The 25,316-nt window shown below is 31.9% G+C and overlaps 2 protein-coding genes across 2 annotated transcripts in view; one reads left to right on the forward strand and one right to left on the reverse strand.

Moving 5' to 3' along the window:
- Positions 1–24,639, forward strand: part of LOC143180608 (unconventional myosin-Ie) — a 39,208-nt gene extending 14,569 nt beyond the window's left edge. The window contains exons 11-21 of the mRNA XM_076380465.1: positions 18,684–18,854; positions 19,064–19,230; positions 20,071–20,284; positions 21,097–21,330; positions 21,535–21,819; positions 21,893–22,048; positions 22,124–22,263; positions 22,349–22,500; positions 22,644–22,994; positions 23,667–24,023; positions 24,252–24,639. Of these exons, the coding sequence (XP_076236580.1) occupies positions 18,684–18,854; positions 19,064–19,230; positions 20,071–20,284; positions 21,097–21,330; positions 21,535–21,819; positions 21,893–22,048; positions 22,124–22,263; positions 22,349–22,500; positions 22,644–22,994; positions 23,667–24,023; positions 24,252–24,328 (2,304 nt within the window). The 3' untranslated portion in view covers positions 24,329–24,639. The remainder of the gene's footprint in view (positions 1–18,683; positions 18,855–19,063; positions 19,231–20,070; positions 20,285–21,096; positions 21,331–21,534; positions 21,820–21,892; positions 22,049–22,123; positions 22,264–22,348; positions 22,501–22,643; positions 22,995–23,666; positions 24,024–24,251) is intronic.
- On the reverse strand, positions 1,083–2,139 carry LOC143180995 (uncharacterized). The gene is made up of 2 exons (XM_076381110.1): positions 1,928–2,139; positions 1,083–1,803 (listed from the first exon to the last, which is right to left on the reverse strand). The coding sequence occupies exons 1-2, from the start codon at positions 2,137–2,139 to the stop codon at positions 1,083–1,085; spliced, it is 933 nt and encodes a 310-aa protein (XP_076237225.1).
- Positions 24,640–25,316: the final 677 nt, after the last annotated feature.

The raw sequence follows: 25,316 nt of genomic DNA on the forward strand, positions 1-25,316 counted from the left end.
TGTATGGTAATTTATAATCTAGTGTGTATATTACTTTATATCTCAAATGCTTAAAAAATTTGTTCTGTTCGTTAATTAAATATTCATATTAGTTAAAAGATCAAACTAATTTGAATTTGATTTCTTCGTAATAATGATATATTCGTTAATTTCCACACAAGGAGAGAAAAAGTTAAATTTGTTCCACCTACGTGTTTCACAGGGAGTTTGACAATAGGTGTCAGAAATTTTAAGAGGTGATTCGATCTGCTAAAATAAGAGGAAAATCAAGAATGTGGAAACTGCATTTTAGCCTTAATTTTCAGGTTACTAGTTGTTGAAAAAACATCTAAAATACATGTGAAATACGTCTGATCTGAGAACCCATTCTACTGATATCGCTGAGATTGGCCTGACTAATGCACACTGGTAATAAAATAAGTCTGCAGTCAGACACAATTTTCATGTATTTTAGACATTCATCCTTCACAACAAATAACTCAGAAACGAAACCTTAAGCGCAATTTTGCCATCTTTAATTTTCGTTTTGTTTCAGCATATAGAATCACTCCTTAAAATTTGTGACACCTGTTATCGAACACCCTATACAGGATAGTCCACTTAAATAAGACCACCTACATATCTATTCCAATTGTGATGATATAAAAAATATTTTATTTGAGTCTCTGAAGAAAAACATTCCTTGCTGTATATTGGTCCCTCGATACCATTCAAATTGCACGTAATATATTTAAGTCATTACAATTAGAAAAAGAGATACCTAAGTGGTCTTATTTAAGTGGGCCACTCTATACACAATATGAACATTAATATGCAGGATACATGTTAACGTACAGTGATATAGTAAAATTTTCAATAGTCTGCATATCATTAAACATTCTTCAGATTTAGAGATGATTCACAACATTAAACAAACTAGTATCTCTATTAACAGAATTTTTTTTTTAAATTTTCAATTGTCTGCATATCATTAAACATTCCTCAGATTTAGAGATGATTCACAACATTAAACACACTTTAAATATCTTCAGTTTCATAAAATAAAGATCGTCTGAACAGGCTCTATAGTTCAATCGAATCAATTAGATATCAGATAAGCTGTACCCAGGCAATATGTCCATTCTTCCTAACGCGTATCTCTGAACAGGTGTAGTCTGTACCATTAAACTTCTACTTGAGAACCTCGATGGCGGTGCAGGTATTTGTTTCGGCAGCTCACTAGAAGTCACCATAGAGTTCTCAGTAGTAGACAGGTCATCTAGCCCATAAACCGAATCTAATCTACTCAGCTTCTTAGCCTTGTTGCTCGAGATGCTCTTTTGATGTCCATTATTTATATTCATTCGACGATCAAACTTCTTTGGCGGTCGACCTTTTTTACTGTGCTGTGTCTTCCATTCTGTTTGCTTCTGCAGATACGGCGTCATTCTGAGGGAATGAACAAATCCCAGGTCGCTGCTGGAAGTCGTTTTCGAGATCAGGTCCTTTCGAAAGGAACCACTGTGGCTTCTTATGTTTACGTACACTTTTGGTCTGTTATTTTTCAAATAATATAGCTTTCCATCAATGTTCTCATACTTGGCTGGACTCGCCACGGTGTGTTTCGTTTCGTCGAAAGTCTTCAGCTTGAAATTTGGCGATAGACCAAAGTCTCTTACGCCGAAAATTGAGTGTGGTATCACTTCTGGGTTTGGATAGCTTGTGTTATGAATTTCCTCGGGTCGCTTCAACACTGTGTGCACTAGGTCCTGAAGATTCGTCGTGTCTATTTCATCTGGGCTTTGCAATTCAATTTCTACGAGACTGGAGACGAATACAATTTCAGTATCACGTAGCAGAGATCAGGGAAAGAAAGAGAATATCCTTGTAGATTTTATATTATTGATATCAAAGAGAAGAAAATTATAGGAACCTTGGTAAACAGTACCTGTAATCGTTGACGCTAGGTCTCTTGATGTTGGAACTTTGCAAGAAACTTTGTAAAGCCTTCCCTTCGTAGATTTTTCGACTGCTTAGTCCTTGCTCTTGTTGTATGTGATTTGGTGAGGAGGGTGGCCTTGGGAGGACCATTGCTGAGAATGATAGGCGTAGGAGGGAAAGAAGTACCGTTCCTGTGTGGTAATCCCTTGTTGCTAACATTCTGAAAAGCGATTTCAAATATAAATATTTCTGTAATTTTTCCAATAAAATGTTAAAATAATTTCAAATAAGTAATTTTCATTACTCATCATTTTTATGCAAACACTGACTCTTGCTTACACATTGAACATTTTAGGTATGAGGTTTAAATAATCAAAACTTATATGTATTAGCAAATTCTAATTTAAGTTATTATTTGTGAGTAATTATTATTAAACTACAATTACATTTTTGCAACTAAATTACTTTAATATACCTTTTATAAGCATTTTAATATTTAATGATAATATGAAGTAACATTAACAACTCTAAATAAATCTTTTCATGTGATACTTTATTTTCATGAGAAAAAGACGACTGAAATTTCACCCTGTATACGTTCACTTACCTCGGCTCGAATTGTCTGACTAGAGACAAGTAGACTTCTACTTATGCTACCCTACAAGTGCCAAGTTGAAGTGTCCCCTCTCATGCACGACTTGTGACATGTTTCACCATCTGCACGAGACTTGGAGGTATCAACTGAATGTAAGGTAACGCATTTCCTTCACCTTCATTTTGAAATGGGGAAGGCAGAATTGTTACTTTGTCTTCACTGCTCACGAGCTCAAGTAGAAATCTACCTGTCCATTGTCAGACAAGTCGAACCAAGATAAATTCACGTACGTGAAATTTAATTTCAAAATTAATTTCTGGAAATCTCGTGCCAAAATAATTCATATTAATAAAAGTGTATTGTATTCTAATTTTAATTAATTTCTATGTGAAAGATTAACTCAATCATACTTAAATTGTGAATTTTGCCAGTTCTTATGGGTAAAATGAACATAGAATTTCAGTTCAGTAAAGTATAATAAATTAAAATAAAACAAGTATGAGGTGGTAGTCAATGAAAAATTAAATTCTATACATTTTTGTTATAGTAGTGAATAATAGTTCTAGAAATAAACAAAAATTGTGTGAGTCAAAGTCTAGTTGTTTTTACAAAAATGATGTACAGAATACTATATATTTGTATAGAAAAATGCTAAACTAAATAAGTGTAAAAATTAGTTAAATTTCTATTACAACAAAATTTCCTTTCGAAACTCTGACGAGACTATTAATTTATAAAATGGTTCCAGCACCGTTTAGTATTCTCTACTTGCTATATTTGTAGCCCATAACATTTAATTCTCAGTTTCTGTCTCTCATTTAAAATGCAAGAGAAAAGAGAAACGGCAGGATTAAAGTGAAGCTTTTAGCATTTAAATAGACGTGAAGGATTAGAAACTTTTTTCAAATAAGAAACCTGTGTTCGCTAAAGGAAGTAAGGAACAATAGTTAAGATAACGTTAACATTTCTGATCAGCCACATAGAACAGTATGTAACGAGCGTGTTATAATAAACGCAGTGAAAGTTTTACCTACTCGCATGATCAGCCTGAAGGAACGAAATGATACAATTTCTCTTATTTCACTTATATAAGTAATACGTCAAATTAGCATGCGTGTCATATAATCAAATGGATAAAATAATTAATGAGAGGACATCGCGATTACGAACAGCTGCTTTAATTTCCTGTTACACGATTGAAATGTTGCTTTCACAGATTTTCTTTTCGCGTAGCATGGACCTTTCGAACAGCCTTGATTGACAACAATACCAAAATAGAAAGATGAAAATCGTTTATCGTTCAAATACGTACAATTCACAACATTTAGCGCTCCTACACTTTTTTGCTCAGTTTTCTTTCGCGCGTGTGAAAACGCGCATGCAAGGCAGAACAGGTTCTTGCACAATTCAAAGTGGGAACTGTATATATAAAAAACGATATGAATAACAGTTCTTTGAGACTGTGGTGATTAATATGCTCTGTGGTCAGCAGAGATATTTCTCTTGATAAAAGAAACTTTTATTCTACCAATACTTCAGCAAGAATTAGTTCACGATGTTAGAAAGATTTAAACTATGCTGAGAATATCTGTGATTGTAAAGCAAAACGATGTAAGTCACATGTTTCTGTTTTCAAGCTACTGGCCTTTGATGTTTTCAGCTTCAATACTATCTCACGGACTTGTGTCTTCAGGTGAAAAAATTGTTTCAATGCCCCTTTTTCTTTCTGCAAATATAGATTCTATATTCTAGACGTCGGTTAACAATTTAACTCGAATTTTCTGAAAATGTGACAGAGGTCGTTTTGCCTTACAATCATAGACATTACCATTTACTTATTTTGCATTAGTATTTAAATCGTTTCTTTTTGTTCTGAAGTCTATACATTTGTTACAATTAACGTACGCAGATAAATTAAGAATATCAATAAATCTTGTTCTTAAAAATACTATTCGAGCAATGCATACACAGGTTCCTGATACAATAATTCTATACCTGAAAGCCAAACTGACTCAACTCCTGTTTTCTTGTTTTTTAGAAAGTAGGAAACCAAGTGTGATCACTAGATTGTAGAAATTTGAAATGTGTAAAAAACTGCAGAATGCATATGTTTCAAAATATATTTTATTCAAAATATATAATATTTAAAATATGAAGCAATTTTCTATTTAGATTCCACGTTTTAACTGTGCTTACTAAATTACAAAATTTCATAGAAATTTGCAGTTTGATCTCACTCATTTTTTAAAGTAATTTTCGCTATTAAATCTGTATAAAGATAGTCTCATTCTTCTTATAAATTAAAAAGAAAGCAGTACGATGATATATAAAATAAACTTTAAAAGAAATAAACCTGCATTAGTCCGCTTTCAAGATAAAAAACTAACACAACGAAGATTCCCCCACGAAATGCAATGAAAATAAAAAAAATCCTCTGAAATCGAATTCAGGTGAAAGCAGTGTTATAAACCTCTAAGACCTCGCTATTAGTTGTCCAGCCCGTGGTGTCGATAAACTAACAACAATTTTCTTCCTTTCCCTAAGCATTCTTTCCGAGTTCCACGCTCGAGCAGAAAATCGCTGGTTGCCTAGGAAAGTGCTTTGGGGCAATCATCTTAATCGCATCGTGCCTATTCGCCTCGCAACGTAACGGAAAGGTCCTCTTTTCCAAAGAGATCTATGACCTGACTTCTTAGTGGGTGTGGTTCTTTCGATGTAGGTTCGCGCTGCAGCGGAAACAGGTTCTCTTAAAAAGTGCAAGTGCATTCGTTGCCCTGGTGAACGTACTCGACTATACTCGGTGAACGTAAGAGTCCACGTGGACTCGGTCTGTCAAGCGGCTTTGCCTTCTGCCGACTTTGATGCTAATATCGGGTCGGTGCACACGGAATTACCAAATACAGCGGTGTCTCAGACTTTCTGGATTCAAGTACAATGGAGGCTTTCCAAATTCTGGATTAGTACAGTAAAAATATTTCATTCGATAAGATTTCACTTCTTATTTGAAATATTTGGTGGAATTGTTAGCAATCTGTTATCTAAAATAGTATTTGAAATATCTTTTTCTTTAAACTCAGACGTGTACTCCCCTTACTTAGCTTTGGGTGGCGTGGTACAAGTTCGATGGATACTCAAGTTCTCTTGGAACTATTCTTTCGAGATAGCTTGTCCTCGAGTTTGGGGAAACAAATTTAAACTGCTGGGGCGTAATCTTATTTTAGAAATGAGCTTTTTCTACATTCCTCGTGCATTTATTTGATTAAAAATAGTGAACTTTTATCGAGATAGTACTGTACGATAATTCCTTATTCTTCGTTTTTATTAGAAAACTCTGAGGTAAGAGTGCCAATTTTGGACTCTAGAGGCAGAGTGTAATATGTTCACTTGTTTTCTATGTGACTTAATATACTTTTACTTTGAGGTCTAGAAACACTGAACCCCTCCTTTTATTTCCACATACAAGTTGTAGCAGTCTTAAACTGAAAATGTTTGAATTTACTTAAAAAAGATAGATGTTTTCTGTTTAATTGTGCTACATTTTATCATGTGTGCAAAGAAAGGAGAAATGGGGACAGTAATCAGTCAAGCACTCTTACTCGATTTCTTTTATCAGGCCATGATACTATTTATCCTTTAACACTCCAGTTTTACGTTAACAACTTTAAAAAATTTCAGAAAAGAAAACGATTCCCTTATAGACAACTTTGGTAAAATAATTTGCGAGATAAAACAGAAGGAATAAATTAGGCAAAGTGATTAAAAAAAAAACTTCGAAAAATGTGTAACTTATAAAATATAGACTTTTACGTAGTCATAAATTCAATAGTTTGGTATTTTTAAATTTTCTTTCGCACTGTACAAATATTTTCCGTTACAATTCCTGAGTAACGTGTATAAAACTGTATTTATAATAGCCAAGTAGGATAACTGAAGTATAAATGGCTACGTTCAAAGCGTAAAATTTGAGGGAAAGGGAGAGAGCCAAAAATAGGCATTCCTTGTTCGAAAAGATTTAACCAATCACAGAGCGTTTAGCGACGAAATTTCGCGCTGATTGGGGGGGACTTTGAAGGGACCAACAATGCAGCGTAAGCATTTATTGGAATGGGCCTCTGACCCTTCCAAAGGCGTGAAGCTGCTACATTCTTCCATGTCTGGTCGTGGGGTGTGAGTGTTAGTGCATGGGAAGTGATTAAATTGAATTTTGCTTTGCTTTTCGTGCTTTAATATTTATAAATTTAAATTTAAAACTCTTAATTTGTAATTAGCTCATTCTCTTTACGATCACAAAATATTCTAAAATTTGTATTATATAACTTTTGAATTAACAACTTTTAAGTTTACGTGAAGATTAAATTTATTTATGTTTGAATGAAATCTGGACAGTGCGAGAAAAAAGACTTTAAAAAAATGAGTGAGTATTAATAAAAAGTGTAAATTCTTTTTAATTAAATTTTCTAAAAGTTTACGTTACTTTTTCTTTGTACTATACTGATAGATGTTAAATTTCTGTTATGTTAGTTTTCATGATTACTTTGTTTCATATTGTTTTAAAATTACTTTGACAAGGTTGGATGACTAATTCTCAAACATTTAGTCTATATACAGAGAAATGTCTATTATTTTTTCCAATGTCGGAAAATGTAATTGGTGGCGAATGATTTTCTTCAAGGTTCGATATCTAATGACACGACTAGAACGGAAATGACGAACGATTATAACGATTCCTGATCACGTTTTCCATTTGCTCGAGGTTCTGTAATTTCACGTAAAAAGATTGTTGTACAAAATAGAAAATGCGAATACTTTGATTGCATATTAGCTTCTGTATATGTAGGTAATAACAAATGATTTAAGGAAGCTAATATATTCAATTTGACAGTTTAATCAATTCTGTAAAATATTGAAATTACGTAACAATTCCAATGTTAATTCTAAAATTTTTAAAAATTTCGTCTTAAAGCTAGGAAGCTAATTAGAATTTTCTTATACATATATACAAGCTATTTACCTAGTCATGAAATTAGCTCTTTATATTCATAAAAGAGTGCCAAATAGGAAGTGTATTTTATTTCAGTGAAAGTGAGGAACTGAAATAAAATTGTTCTTGTGGTTCGAAAATAATTGAAATTGTGCGGTTGATACTATTCAACATTGTTTCCTTTTTAAGTACAGTAATCATTTGTTCATTTATCGCGAAGTAAAAATTCCCAGCATGATTAGAATCGTTTATTCTAGATAAAAGAATGGTGAATGCGGTAAGAAGTTATAGCTTTGTAGAAAAAAGAACAGTGAAATAAATTGTCTACTCATAAAACGTTATAATCTCCGTTTTATGGTATACGTAAGTATTACTACGTAATGGATAATAGTAGATACAAATTACGTGTTATACAGTGGTATTCTAATTGAACTAGTAAAATTTTCTCAATGAAAACGAATTCAAATACAACTTCATTCAGACTTTAGGTCAATTGCACGTGGGCGAGTGGATGAGCACAGGTCGAGGATGATCTGTGGATCCTTTTCTACGGTCAACTCACTTGACAGTAATTTTTATAGAAATAGATACTACATAACTTAAGGTTCTAAGTTGTTCAAGGTATTTTGAACATCTTCAAAAATATTTTTCTTTTGAATTTATGAATTTAGATGAAATTGCCTATACTTAAATCACAAATTTGAGGAATTTGAGATTTGATTAGTCATTTTTATTACCATTGATTCGTTAAAGATACTTGTTTAGAAAATTTATACAGTATACTTCATACAAGTATTAGAGATAAAATTTTTAAGATTGTTTTAAATTTATGTGTGAATATATTAACAATAGTCTGATCTACCTAGTTTATATTCATACAATAAGTAAAGCAGTATCTGTTATTTATTTTCATAAAATATTATACTTTTCTCAAGATCGTTATAAGGCAATTTTTAAATGCACATGTGTCATTGGATTTAAAAGTCGCAGAAGAACATGATAAGTCCATTTTTTCGATTTTTATTTTTGGTGTTACTCGGTACCTAAAAGCGAGTACTTTAATATGTCAGAGTTGAAAAGGTGAAAACAGGTTCCACGATATAACCAGTTTTATAGTAGGTGTATAGGGAAATAACTTGATAAGTCCAAGTGAAATTGAAGAATAATTTAATAAGCCATGAAAAGTTCAAAGTTATTAAATAGTAGTTAGTAATTTTATTCAATAAGACGTTCACCTATAGGCATACAAAGTATAGAAAATTCTGAGTATAAACTAAACAAAATGCTGATAAATCCACAATGGTTTACAAAAAACTGAGAAAATAACAAATATGATAGAAATCAAATTTTATTTTATTTTCAATAGAATAAAAAAAGCATACATTTAATTTAAAAACAAGATAAAAACAGTTTCGTTGAGATTGATTTACAAAGTTTCAAACTTTAAAACCACTCTTCTATAAAAATTAAAAAAATACGACTCATAAAGTTCTTCCCCTAAATGCTTCATTCCCAAAAAAAAGAAAAAAGAATAATAATAAACTCCTATAAAAGCAATACTCCTGCAACCAATCATCTTCTTCCCCCACACTAAAGATGGAATTACGACTTGAAACAATTGTATGGTGCACCCTGTGCAAAAAAACAACCGACAGAGCAACCATTACCATGTTACTTGCGTACCTAGAGAAGATCGAAATGGGTTAGTGTGAACACGATCCTCCTGGACCAGTCGATCTTGTGGGTGTTGCTGCGGTCGTTTCTGGTTATCTCAGAACTGGTGCACGTTACACGTTACTCCTTCAGCACCAGATCTGGGTTAAGCTATCACTAACGACGATCAAACTACACTCGAGCCTGCTCTGTTATTGTTAAACATTTTACGCCTGCGGTGCAACAAGTCGATCATAGTTCGCGCGCGAATCTCGCGCTCGCCACTTGGAAATCGGTTCGCGAAACGATCGTGGAGGATCGAGGAGGATCGAGTACGCGCTGCACGGACAGTGGTTCTGTTTGCACTGCGGCCAAGGATCGAGTGAAGGTAATGAAATGGTTAAGTGAAACGTTATCCCTCTCTCCCTCTTTGTTTCTATCTATCTCTCTCTCTCTTTCTCACACACACACATGCAGACTCTTCCTCGTCCTCCCTTCTCTCTCTTCTTTTTTTCATTTGACCCTCCCTCTACTTTGTCCACCGCTGTCCACGTAACTGTCGCAATTGGTATCACGTACTATCTTCCATGGTGCATTGTGAAATTTTGAAATGTTACGACCCTAATTTGGTCTAACATTCGTAGAGGACTGGCAGTTCCTTGGTAGCGTCTATGTCAGTGACATGGATAATTAAGTTTTTGTTGTTAAGGGAAGTTAGATCTAGGAGTCTGTGTTAGAATTATCTTCTATGAAAATGTAGATGTGGCATTGTGGGTAGTAAGAGCGAAGTCGATAAATTCGAGTTATGAGGAAAACACTTTTTATTTTTTATAAGGACGAATTTGTATTCGTATTTTTTATAAAATAAAAAGTGTTGCTGTAGTTGTTGAGTTTGTTTTTATTACTAGTAACGCCTCGTATACACTACCATGCATAAGTATTTGGAGACACTCATGTTACAAGAAATGCATAAGGTAAGATAAATGACTCAGTAGCTGACCATGTCCCGATACCTGGACACTAACGCTAATTTTATTTCATTTCAAGCTTAAATTCTAGCATAAAACCAGTGTTACTAATAAAAGACAAAGAATATTATCATAAAATAGTTCAGTTACTGGGACCCAATTCAAGTACTGCGATATATGTATGCATTTTTCAGTTGTCCATTTACTGGGACATTTGACATCTTAAGCGTTCAGGTATTGGGACATTTACCTGACACTTCAACTAAAATTTTCTAGCAGAGTTTTCGCTGCATACCTTGTCTCAGATGATTATTGTATCAGTTTAACAAATACTGATGAAAATAACGTTTAATATCAGTTAATATAAATAAAAAAGTGTATTTCAGGTATTTCTAATAATGTGAAAATGTCTAAATAAGTACTTATACACGATAGTGTACGTATACTTTGTATATATCTTGTTTAGGTTTCTGTTTTAGAACTGAAAATGTTTTTATAATTAGTGAAGACAAACTTTAAAAGCATTTTTGAGCCAATTTTGTGTGCGCGTGGGGGAGGAATATCGAAACAATAACAGTAGCACATGTGACGTTAATTATGAAAATGGATTAGATAAAAAAATCTACAAAAATTGAATTTTTTCCTTAATTTGTAATGTAAAGCCATAAGATAACATAAAGAAGCAATAAGGACATAAAATATGCGATAAATTTAATTTCTGTAAGTTTTTTCTTTATTTAGACTACTGTTATTATTTTAATACATATTCGTTATTAAAAAATAATATTTACTCTAGTACAGATATTTAATGCTAGAATTCTTTTTAAGAGTGAAAGTGTTTTTATTACATTCTTTTTAATAACACTTTATACTCTGAGTTCTTTATTGATATAATAATGTGAAAAATCAGAATTAGTGATAACATTTCTAAATGAAGTGAAACTGAAATAAAATAAGAGATTTTGTATTACCTGTTAAAAAAAATATCAATTACTCTGCTTGCTTTCCATAGTTAATTCATGTCATTGAAATCTAAAACGAGTAGTTCTTTCTCTTGTAAATCAATTAATACACAATCGAAATTTTTACGTTTCTCATAAAGTAAATTAAGCTCCTCGTAAGAACATAAACTAATTCAATTAAATAAGGTCCAAAATTGTATTTTTGATCATACTGTCAAACCAACTATGCTCGAAACGATACAATTATCTTTCACAATTAAAGTACAACAAACGTCTATCTAATAATAATAATCATTTAAAAACAAGCACAGAGAATTGCTAACAATGCTGCATACCAACTAAGAAATGAATTGTAGTAATACAATGACTTTTCTTTAAATGATTCGATAATGTTTTCTGACGAATTTGATATTTGAATAATTGATATGTGTAACAGCTGTCCCACTGCTGAAATTAGAGAATTTTGTTTGTCCCTAAACTAGGAAAATAACGGTTGCGGTTATCCAAGTACATCTGTAAGCAGGGATACATGGTTGTAGTCTAATGACGGAACTTTGTTTTATTTTCGACGACCTAAAAGATGTCGCAGGAAATCCTGCTATTCAAAGCTGAGAAAACAGGTTAAAGCGATTCATTAGGAATTTAATTTCGACCATTTTCCCATCGTAAGGCATTATCAAAACAAAACTCCCCTGTTACTTTGTAACTTCACTGTATTTCTTCTTTTCGATTTTAGTTCATCGTGTTCAGATAGAAACAGTTTTGCAATGGGATTTTAAACTTGATTAAATAGAATATAATATTACGTTCGTTGATATAAGAATTTCCTTGTGTGTTTGAATCTAGAATAATTGAGTGTAGAATAATCTTAAATAATTAACTATTTAGTATTTTCTTGCATTTTCTTCACGACAGTTCTATTTACGAAGTGTTCTGATCTTATTATTTATTCATCTTCGTGCTACAAAATACACTTGACCTTATAATTATCTTATTTAGATTCTCATGCGATTAAATCTTACTCATTATCTAATTACACTTGGGTGCAAAGGCAACTTACTAATTGCCTTATAGTTCGATATAAAACTAACAAGCTTAGCTAATTATTATATACTTAAATATCAGCAAATATTATTCTTCAAATACTATGTCATCTTAAAAGGAGTATCAAATATTGAAACGATATAGAGATTAAAAATACAACTTAATACACTAATTATAATTTATTTGATAAGTAGCGTAAATATAATCTTACAGTGAGTTACATTTCCACATATTAAGAGGAAAGCTAAAAAGATTATTTATCTTTCAATAAAAAAGCCATAAATTGTAAGTTGTTTGATCTAGAGTAATTAGAAAATACTTAATATAGCGTTACACGTGATTATTACACATGTACTACATGGACAAGTATGCCCATTGGTAATAATGAAGGAAACTCGTAGCGCTTGTTATTCAGTACACCATCACGAAGAAAGCTCTTCCTAATTGCGTGGAATATTGGTCCCCTTCATTAAAGAGAAAGTTCTGCTGTTTTATTGACAGATATCAAACTATTAGTATCTATTTGTTTGTTCATTAATTACACTACACTTGTTTCCTTCTTCACAAAAATGATCTTTTCATTACAGGACTGATAGCGATTTTATCAGTGTTATACAACATTTAATAGTTCATACCCTCTAAAAAATATTAGACGTATGTTCGTAAGTAACACTTAATCAACGTAATTTTAAGTTTAAGTTCCTCGTTTCTTTCACGTCGTAATATAACTAATTACTAATTTGCATGGAAATTCATAACAATGAAGAATGCCGTTTATTGAAACATACAGTTGCAAAAATTAAGATTGATCGTCTGGAAATTTTCGTTGCAGTTAACTTATGCTTATTTCTCACATTATCTTCCTTAATCTTCTTGTTCTATAACAATAGCAGACAGTTTCTCATAGACGTCTACTCTCTTATGATCTAATTACATTCTGCGTTAAAACCTGTTCTTCTTCACTAACCGTTAAACGCAAAGTGGTGCGTGTAAACAGTACGCGTAATTCTTGAATGCCACTGGTTAGAGAAACATTGCATAATGCAAATTTTATAGAAGAATAAAGTCTCTGTTATTTTATATTTACTTTCTATTAATTACGATAGTTCCTTAAGGATTAATGAAAAAGCAAATTGTAAAGTGCAAAGTAATAGTAAAGTAGTAGTAGTATTTTGTATATTCCTCTGTGCCAATTTCTGTTGTGTTTATATACATTTAAATAATGTGTAGGTTACAATATTTATAGCTGAAACAAGGAAGGATACGTAATGTAGTATGAGTCACCCAGATGTCAGATTAATCAACCTCATAAATAAAAATGTAGAGATAATTAACGGTACAATTAATAATTTACTTCGAAATTAAGCTGGAAGTGAAGTAAATAATAAAACACAGTGAATTGTTTAAACAATGATCAGGTTCATTCCTGGTCCTAAGTTCTAAAATTCGTTACTTTGATTTCAGAATTATATTATAAAGAATTATATTTTATGTATTTAATATTTATTATGAATTTAACAGCCACACTTAATTTTATTATATTGAGATAATACACATAATTATATAGATAAATATTTCCATTTTTTAGAAGTTGAACATTAATTACATTCTTGAGCGAAAAAGATACAAATTTAACAAAAAATAGAGTTAATCAGTTGGTCTTTTGAAACACTCGTATAGAAATGTTGCTGCATACTGTCTTCTTGTGAAAGATGTATTGAAATGTGAATTGGGACGATAAAAGACAAATTACAATTCTGTAGACAGCATTTCCCGCGAGGATATCCGTCCTCAATAGATCAAATGATATAAGAAAGTTTGATCAGACGAAGAAAGGTATAAGATGCACATTTTCAAGTAATAATTGCGGATACATACGTATTACGTTACACCTGCTTATTACGTTCTTGTATAGTCAGGAGTTGATTAGCAGGGGTTTAATATCACTTGGTCGAATTTATGGTATTCTTATTGTACATATAAAAATCGTAAAATTTAAAATGGGTTGTTTCTATGATTCTCAAATAAGTTCAAAAATTTCTGCTTAATCGCTTTTCTGATAGGTATATTATAAGCTATGATATCGACGCTGTACCATTTAAGTCTTAAATCATTTTTTCTTCGATTTAAGAGCCAGAGAATACAGAATCCAGAACGTTGCTTGCAATGTAACAATTCATTTGTACTCATTGTACATAGACAGTAGAAGCAGAATGCACTTTCATGGTACAATGACAACAATGCGTTGATGTTACTGTTTGACGAATCTCTTCTACCATATTCGACTTCCTTAATATCCATGTGATGTTTTCGTATCATTGCGTTAAATCGTTTCTCACGGCCTGCACTGGCTTTCATGACTTTTGTGCTCGTTTCGTCTTCGCACGGACAATGGAAACAACGAGAAACTACATTCTTAACCTTCTTTAAGAAATTTTTCCTTTCGTCTGGCTGTACAGAAATCTGGACGTGAATCACTCTAAATACGCGTGAACTGATGTCACACATTTTTTGTTTTGCTCACGTGCGACATATCTTTAGAATATCGTCCCAGATCTTTCTCAGGGTTCAATGAAGATAATCATTTACAGAAGAGGTATTACAAAATTCCATTTAATGTGAATGTACCTCTTCTTTTTAAATATAGGATTTAGGATCGCATCGACTCCGATTTTTCACTTTATATTTTGTTGAACAGTAGAATTTCCTTTAGGTAGCTGATACTATTTTTTTATGTTTCTGTGAAGTCAAGGCATTGTTTAATTCGTATCTGTTTCGTTGGTTCTTCACCCAATTTTTAATCACTGGAAAAAATAATGAAAATGAAGATACAAATCCTGTATCTGAGAGCTAGATTAATCCGAGTCCATTTCTTTTTTAAGATTGATTGTGTGTTGCACGGCATCTTATTGCTTTCCTTTAGTTTCATCAGAATAATAGAAATCTATTTACAAGCTACTCTAAAATGTGAATTCTACCTTGTACTCTTTAATCAAGACGAAACACAAATTTCTTAAAAATACAATTCGTATTCTCATGGCTCACAGCCTCAGGAGTCATTAGAAATAAATAAATCGACTGTCAATGACCACTGAACAGTTCCTCAGTTTCCACATCGAAGAACACGATAACGACTATGCAAATATTTAGAACAGTCACGGTTCATGTTTTCTGCGCTCATTGCCCAAAAAAGTACGAAAATTGGGGGTATGAGCATGGGTCTGGTGCAGTTGGCGGGTTAAGAGCTTATTGTTGGTAAAGGAGGTCGTCGTTAACGTGAAATAGCGTCGTTACCTCGAGCATGAGCTAAAACGAAAAGAATTGTACTACTTTTGCCGTCACCTTTCGATGTTGCCGCAACTAGACCGCGTAAAAAAACAAGAGAGCTCTGCTGCTCGACGAAATTGCTCGCCTCTGAAGACATCTTTTGTCGCGAGCGGATCGTTCGGACGAGTTTCGGAGCGGAACCGTGTATTTTATCAATGTGGATCGTGAGAGATTCAGGCAAAGATATTACTGAAGTTAATGAGGGAAAACGGAGTGACCGAATAACGAGGGCTTCTTTTTATGTTTTGTAAATATTTTCCGAACTTTCACTCGTCATATTTCATGCTTCTTATATTTTCAGAGATGTAGAAATTACGATAATTGAGTTACTAAATTTGACAGCGAGAGATGTAAAATATAAGAAAATTTATTAAATTAAGTCGATTTAGTTTTGTTGTATTTGTATCTAGTTTCTTTTGTGCTGTTTTGTATTAAATTTATTTTTAGGTATTTGTAGATTCTTTTTTTTAGGAATAATTGCTCTAACATCTTTAAGTGTTAATTTAAATGGGATTAATATTATTACGAATAATATTAACAAGAATTTTTTGCATAAAAATTAGTAGAAAAAAAGGAAGCATTTAAACTGAAAAATATGTATGATAAAAAATAGTCGTATTTAAAATTAGAAGCATAACCCTTGGCTATCGAATTAGGATTACATAAAAAATTTTATTTTCTGATTACAACACTATGCTATAACAGTTAATTATACTTTATTGTCTCGATCATTACTAAATATGTAAACGTAGACGATCCTATGTACACAGTAATTAATTTACTACTGGACACTAATTACCCCAAAAGAACCTCCAGCATGATCGATATACTTAAATATGTTGACATTGCAATCACTTTAATCAATCTCACTGCACTTCTCAAGTAAACTGAATGGAAAATATTACATGTCATACAGAATTTAAGTAAAATAATTAGGTATTAGATATATTGGAACTTCTGATGCCAAATGACTTCTAAAATCTGCAACTGCATGTGTATAATGCATATATGCATGTGTAATATGTAAATGCATATGTATCTGCAATTATCAAATCATAAAAAGTGGATATGTAATGAGAATCGCTAATTTTACGAAAGAAAGTATTTTATTAACATTTTCGTGAAAGATATGGAATAAACGAAATATCATAAAATAATATCTACATTTATTTTATATTATATTGAGAGTAAAATACATTATACAAAATATATTATATATAGAATAAAATGCTACCCCTTTGTATTTCATTCGAGAATTAGTAAAGATACAAAGTTTTTCTAACTTCTTTTCGATTGCTTAGAGCCTTTTATTCAATCTGCAATACAGAGTGTCCAAGTTGTAGTAAGCTACCTAAGGACTAAATATCTAAATATCTAAATATCTCCTCTGATTTGAATGACACAAAATTTTAAAAAACAAACAAAAAAAAAATGATCTTACAGAAAGAAGTGTTTTTCCATGATATTTCTTCTTCGAAACCATTCAAATTATGTTATTAAATCCAAGGAGATCATGCCATTGAGAACAGAGAAGATATTTATGTGGTCTCCATCAGTGTGGACACCTTGTAAAACAAGTATCATTATCATGAAATAATGGAATATACCTCTTATTTTAATTACGTATCATCAATTGCACTTGATATATTTCGGTTGTCCTTATACGTAGGTGGAACCAATTAATTACCAGTTTCTCGCTTAAGTACTGTCAACTGGTTTCTCAGCTATTCGCGCAAAGTGCAATCTGCTTAGTTGAAATAGAAAGCGATTTTAAAAGTGGTTGCAATCATGTTCCTTTCTACCCTAACGACCTGTGCACTGATGGTTTTCACACAAACGACGCGGGTATAAGTGGCGCGTAATTAAACGCGTTTTCCAGCGCCAGTTTTTATGTAATCATCGCGATGCACTGACTTTCCGAGTATTTCGTTTGTTAAGAAGCGATAGACATCTCTATGTGTAAGGAAGGATTCGAAGTAACGTTTAGGCCTACTCTTGAGAATGGTCAATGCACCTTGTTGAAAGCAGTTCTAACAGTGGAATTAACGAGACTGACGTTTATTTTTAACGTCTATTTTTAACGATGTGTCAATTTGCAGGTTTTTGATAACGTTCATAAGTCAGAAATATGAATTTATGTACATATTTCTTCTCGTTTTGTTCAGCATTGATTGGGAAAAAATAAAGTAGAAAATAGACTCTGTGTGAGAAATAATTGTACTAGTCATGTTGATTGCTCTGTTGGTTCTAGTGCTAATGAACATTGAATAATGGAAGTTTGAAAATAGAGGAATTGAATGAGAGTATAAGTGTTAGATTCTTTAAAATTCTTTCAAATAAACATCAATTGGACACTATTTACTCGTACTTTGTATATCTTGAAAGAAAGTTGTTCTTGACAACATTGTACCTCAGATCTTATTATTTTCTCTTCATGTTATTTATTTAATTTGCATTATACGCGAAGGAAATTTAATAGTACAAACTATTTCAAATACTATGTTAAATCATAGGTAATTGTATTTCTGTATCTAAGAGCCAACATGACCCAAGTCCTTTTTAATTTTTCAGGCGAGTCAAAAAAAAACGTGATTGCCCATTTCTTAACATAGTACTTGAAATAGTTTATACTATTAAATTTCCTTCGCTTATAACGTAATATGACCAATTTTCTACTATTTTAATAAAATTAGAGAAAGCAGTAAGATCCTGTAAGAAACTTAATTTCAAAAAACATAGACTTGAATTAAACTGGCTCTGAGATACAAAATTATCAAGAGCAACTTTTTTTGAAGATATTAAAAATATGAGTAAATAGTGTCCAACTAATGCTTATTCGAAAAAATTCTAAAGAATCTAATATTTAATCTATCCTAAAATTAAGATATTGTAAAAGACTTAATTTTGGAAAAATGGACATGGGTTAGTCTAGTTGTCAGATACAGATTTGTTTTTCGGTTCTCCTGAAAAATAACAAAAGAGGACTTGAGTCACGTTGGCTCTTAGGTACAGAACTAATCACTATATTACTATTGTAATACTATACAGGGTATTCAGTTTAACTGGAAACGTGTTGGCAGCATTTACTGTAATTGCTATCAGCGTTGTAAATACTACCAACACTCATTAAAGGATTTCCAGTTAAACTGATCACTCTATAGAGTAATTATAGTACCTACAATTAAAATTCATGAGTTGAACATCTTTATAAAAACACTGATTACAATTTTTAGGAGGAATACGTATCAGAAAATATACAATGGACTCCAATAGAGTATTTCAATAACGCAATTGTCGTTGAACTGCTCGAAGGAAAACGTCCACCAGGACTTTTCTTGGTACTTGACGATGTCTGCGCTACACTTCATGGTGGTAGCACGGGGGCTGATTCTAATTTGCAAAAGGTGACAAAAATCTCATTCTCAAACATAAACTACTACTAAACTATTTATGACTATAATTAAATAATTAAAATATAATAATAGGATAATTATCGCAAGTAACAAACTTTAAAACCGTTTGCTTCTTTATTCCTTTTATCTTTGATTCGACAAGAAACGACCTCCACAAAATTTCCTCGATAAAACTTAATTAATTTTAGTGATTATTGTAGAAACTTGCGGTTGCAGCCACTAAGCACAAGCATTTCCAAAATACAAACGAAGGATTTGCCATTTTTCACTATGCTGGTATCGTCTCTTACTCAGTCGATGGCTTTTGCGATAAAAACCGCGATGTACTGTTCTTGGATCTTGTAGAACTGATGCAGACTAGCACGAAGTAAGTTCACAACGTTATTTTTTAACGCCTTGTGTAACATGATTTTTTTTAAACAAATATGTGTAGCTCAGAGCTGACCTTCAAAGTAGTAGGTCCTTTTAATTAAGATACTTGTCCTGATTAAAATCATTTACAAATATAGAATTTTTGTATACATAAATTGAGGACAAATTTCTTTATTTTAGTTTACTTATTAACATTTAATATTAAAAAGGAAGTATTGCATTGACATAAAAGTTGTTTCATTTATAAGTGATTGTGATTCAAAGTCACAGAATTATGGACCAATACAGGATGATCGGTTCAACTGAAAACACTAACGAGTGTTAGCAGCACTTACAATGGTACCAGCATTTGTAATAGATACTGCTAACACTCAGAGGGTTTCCAATTAAACTGTTCATTCTGTAAATACGCTATGTAAATAGAGAGTGACTTAGGAGAAAACCGAGTAATTTTGTGTTTGGTAGATCATTCCAAATAAAAAAAGTCAGATACAAAGGAAGTTCAGTTACAGGTAGGGAAAAATTTAAGGGGTAATTCTAGACATTAAAGTAAAACGAAAATCAAGAACAATGAGATTACGGTCGAGCCCCCGTTTGTTAATTATAAGCCTTTCGAGATTAATGAAATCTGCCTGAAACTCATTGTCAGCAAATCGAGTGGCACCATTGTCAATGCGGAACTCGTGCTAGGTGTCAGATAATGGTGTAAAATTATTCGGTTTCGTCCTAGAACAGCGTATTAACAATCAGAAAATAACTTCAATTAAATTTTCAAACTTTAATTAAATTGTAGTACTTAGTAAAACAGAAATATATTTTCATATCGAATTTACAGTCCTTTGGTTCGCGCGCTTTATCCACACGAAACTCAAGCAAACAAAACGAAGACTCTGAAATCTAGACCCACCACTGCCGGTAATAAAATAAGAAACCAAGCTAGTCGACTAGTCACTCAACTGATGAAATGTACCCCACATTACATCAGATGTATTAAACCAAATGAAACGAAGAAACCTCGAGACTGGGATTCAGTCAGAGTCAAGCATCAGGTACGACTTTTGGGTTCGTTAGATCAAAATTAGATCTAACTAATAGATCTTAATTTTTTCTTCATTTATTTTTCGCTTGCGTTAAAATGTAGGGAAAATGAATTTTCTTGACACCTTCATTAATTTCCAAAAAAAGACGTTCCATAATTTAAATTTAATGAGAATTTAAAAATTTGGATATATGTAAAATCAAAATTTTCGAATATTTGAAAGTTCAAAATTTAAGAATTGGAGGAATGGACGTTATGTATTTTGAATATTAAATAACCTGAAGATTTCGAAATTTGATAAATTGAGAATTTAAAAATTTGAAAATATGAAAAATCAAAATTTTCGAATATTTGAAAGTTCAAAATTTAAGAATTGGAGGAATGGACGTTGTGTATTTTGAATATTAAAAAACCTGAAGATTTCGAAATTTGATAAATTGAGAATTTAAAAATTTGAAAATATGAAAGATCAAAATTTTCGAATATTTGAAAGTTCAAAATTTAAGAATTGGAGGAATTGAAGTTGTATATTTTAAATATTAAAGAACCTGAAGATTGGGAAATTTTTAATTTCCAAACATTTAAAATCGCTTATTTTAGAGAATTAGTACTACGATCTTTCAGTTGAATTATTCAACAATTGAGCTTTAAGTTCATTTACAGAATTTAACAATTGTTTAATTGCTCCTAAGAGAACATTGTTTAAAGTAACTTAGTTAACAAAAAACGTGATGGAATTGATTCCACTTCACTAATCCGGGGTGAAAGTTGTTCTCTGTTCTGGGAACTATTGTCATGTCTTTTGCCTTTCGTGCGATGCAGGTGGAATATCTAGGCCTGAAAGAAAATATCAGAGTGCGTAGAGCTGGTTTTGCATACAGGAGGCCATTCTCGAAATTTTTGCACAGATATGCAATTCTCACGAAAGAAACTTGGCCCCATTGGTCTGGCGACGACGACAGGCAAGGAGTAGAATGGATATTAGCAAGCCTTAACATTGATCGGTCACAGTATCAATTGGGAAAATCGAAATTATTCATAAAAGCTCCTGAAACCGTAAGTTTTAATGTCAACCTTAAAATTAATCAAAATGAAATCTCAATTGCTTCTAACAAAGAAAATAAATAAATGAAACGATTAATTGACTTCAGTATAATTTATTGTAATTTACATTTTATATTATTTCGTTAGTGTCAAATCTATTTAAAATATTTAGAATCATTTCAATCGGTGCATTAATTTCAATCTAATTGTTCGTAGCTTTTCATGTTGGAGGAAGCGAGGGACAGGAAGTATAACATGTACGCGAGAGTGATTCAGAAAGCGTTCAAAAAATATTTCGCCCGAAAAAGACAAGAGAAACAGAAACAGGAAGCAGCAGATTTATTCTTCGGTCATAAGGAGCGTAGGCGGGCAAGTTTGAATAGAAATTTTGTAGGCGATTACATTGGATTAGAAGGCAAACCTAATACAATGAATGTAATTGGTAAAAGAGAAAAAGTCTGTTTCGCTGAAACAGTGAAAAAGTATGATAGAAGGTTCAAGGTACTCTACACTTTTATATTAAATGAAATCGAAGATCTGCAGGTAACTAGATAAAGTAAACGATAATTTACAGATGAGTAGGCGAGATCTAATTCTGACCAGTAATCACTTATACTTAATTGGTCGCGAAAAAATTAAAAAAGGCACGGAAAAGGGAAAGCTGAACGAAGTTATAAAACGAAAACTTTCATTCAGCCAAATTAGTCATGTTTCACTGAGCACTCTTCAAGTAAGAATTTGTCTCTATTAGCATTATTTTCCAGGAAGAAAATAGAAGTAATTGATATGTCATTAATTATCGCAGGATGATTTTCTTATTATACACACGAAGGAAGATTATGCCAGTTTATTAGAATCGATGTTTAAGACAGAGTTTTTAATTGCCCTCAGTAAGAGATACGCAGAACAAACTGGACATATTCTAAATATAAAATTTAGTAACAAGTAAGATCCTTATATACTGATCTCTAGTATAATATAACATAGTGATTAATTAAATTAGCAAACTTTTAAGCATACTTTCTTACAGTCTAGAATTTAAAGTAAAGAAAGAAGGGTGGGGTGGCGGTGGAATAAGACAAGTAATATTTACACAAATCGATTATGGCGATAGAGAAATCTTGAAACCAAATGGAAAGATCTTGAATGTCTGCATTGGACCAGGATTACCATCCATGACTAGTAAGTTATGAATACAATTACTTCGTTTACAGACTTCTCATCATTTCATATTATCAGATTAAAGAGTTCGTAAATGAAATGAAATTTGATGAAACTTAATAAGTGTAAATTATGGAGTACATATATTTGTACAAATGTTTCAGAACCGAATAAGTCAGCGAATCAACAGCAATACATAACAAAATGTAATCATTCCGTTTCACGACCAATGGTGAATAAACCAAGTCGACCTGCTCCGAAACCTGCAAATTCGGAACGAATACAAAATTTGCATCAGCCACCTATAAACGATCATACATCCTCAAAGTTGGATTCACCTCCTGAAAAATCTCCTTTGCAGCTACCTCAGATTTCAAGATTAGTGCCGTTTAATCTTTCGAACATTCCACCAACCCAGACACAAGTGAAGGAACGTGCAGAGAAGCAACCCAATAAATTAGAGAACAAGGTACCCCTCATGGGGATGTTCACTAATCCAAAAGCAATGCCAAGAGGTCGGTGAAGTTTTTTGTTTTATTTTGCATTTCTTGTGTATTATAAGCTAATGAAAATTACAATAGCATTATTGGTAGTACAATTTGTAGTACGCTAAATTTTGGTAGTTTATATTATTCAGTGTTTTCAGAAAGAAAATTTAGTAATATTTTGACTGAAGGAAAAAACTTTTGAATGATTCTTTAATATTTATCCTCTAGGGTGTTAGACAACAAGTATCAGAAATTTTCAAGAGTGATTAGAGTGATTGTACAGGTCAAAGTAGGATGAGAATCAAGAATAACAAAATTATATTTAGTTTGTTATGCAATTCAAAGCTTTATTTTGTATTTTAGTTGTTAAATATACAGCTAAAATACCTCTGAAATGTGTCTTGGGGATTTAGTCTACTTGATTAGTGCATTAGCCAGGTCAGGCGCAGCGGTGTTAGTAGAATGAGACAGTAGAATACGTCTAGTCAGACACGTTTCAATTCAGACGTTCTTTCAGCAATTAATATCTCAGAGATGAAGACAGAGATGAAGACCTCATTCCTCATTTTCGTCTTATTTCAACATGTAAAATCACCCTTTAAATCGCGTGTTGAAAAACACTCTTTAATGTGAACAAAATAAATAATTCTGTCTATTGATAGTAACATGATAATTATACCATGTGTTATTAAATTACAGGTTTACTAAGGTTCCCACCACCACCAACTTCTGAACCACCACCACCTCATACGCCGTCATCTACGCCTTTAGGATTTAAACTTCCAGCGATCAACACCACTGAACACACTAAGACAGAAAATAAAAGTACGACATGCAATAAGGAAATGCAAACAGTTAAAAACTGGAATAGTAAACACGTGGTAGATAAAGCTAAAAGAGAAAATGCGCATCGTGCTGTTCCCAGTAATAGAACTCATGCACAAAAACCTGCACTCCCAAGTTTACCTAAAGCTAAAGCTTTATATGACTACAGTCCACAAGATCTTGACGAATTAGAGCTCAGGGAAGGCGACATAGTTGAAATACTAACCGAACGTAAGTTTAACCAATTGTTACTTATTTTGTAAATCAGAACCACAAAATTGTATTTAAGAACATTTTGAACTGAATTGTTACAATATGATCTATAGAAGAGGTCGAATGTTTCTTTTCTTCGATAAATAATTTTCATTATAAGGTCAAATAAAATTAATAATCAAGACTATTAAATCTATCATTGTTATTAATAGAAACTGCTAAATAAATCAGAGTTTTACATTTCAGACGAAGGCGGCTGGTGGCGTGGAAGATTAAAAGGAAAGACAGGACTGTTTCCAGGAAATTATGTTGTAAAGATATAGAATTTCATACTAACTATAAAATTGTTGTAAGAATTACGAAAAGAGTTGTGTTCGTACGTATAAACATAATTTCAAAGGTACCAAAAAGTTTTTTAGTGAATAATGCAATCGACGGAAATGCAAGCGATAAAATTTTTTGTTCATTCTTAAAATCGCATATATTATATTAAATAATAATAAATCCTTAGGAATTATAATATAATAATAGTACATCCTAAGGATGTTATTATTATTATAAAACTTTTCAATGTCGAAATTAACAATTTTTCTTTAACAATACTTTAACAAAATTAATATTTTAAGTAGTTAATTTGTGCAAACTCAAGTTACCAAATATGTATTAATAATTTACAATCTCTTGTAAATTCCAGTCAAATTCAATTTTGTATGTGTTACATTTTACAGTTTCATAAAATATTTATAATTTTCAAGCGCATTTGAAAGTAAATTTAGTTTTTAAATACAAGAGAATTGAAAAGATTAAGTATATACAAAATTTGTATGCAGTGATCCAATTATTTTAACACTTGAAGGACGAATTATTTTCTTCTATATTGCACCATTTTCGAGTATTTTAATTATAGATAAACCACACAAATCGTTCTGTAAGTGTTAAAATACTACAAAGTATAATGTAGTTTAAGTATTCCTAACTTGTGATACACTTTTGTAGACAGGGTAAACCAATCATTATTGACATCCTGAATATTTTGAAAACTTATTTGCGTAACAGAAAAATTTGTTGAATACAATTACCCAATAAAAAAAAAAAAAACCAAGAAAGTTGTAGTAGTCTACTTACGATAAAATCAAAGTGACTGATTATGCGTACATAATTTTGTTAATTAAATTTTTCCTTACATCCGTAATTTTAAAAATATTCAGAGTGTTGATAATTATTGATTCATTTTGTGCATGTATTTTGTACAACTGTTATAAAATTTGCTAGAAGTTGTTTCTATTTATTTTATATGTACTATATAAACAT

This window comes from Calliopsis andreniformis, chromosome 6 (assembly GCF_051401765.1).
Source record: "Calliopsis andreniformis isolate RMS-2024a chromosome 6, iyCalAndr_principal, whole genome shotgun sequence".
NCBI classification, from domain to species: Eukaryota; Metazoa; Arthropoda; class Insecta; order Hymenoptera; family Andrenidae; genus Calliopsis; species Calliopsis andreniformis.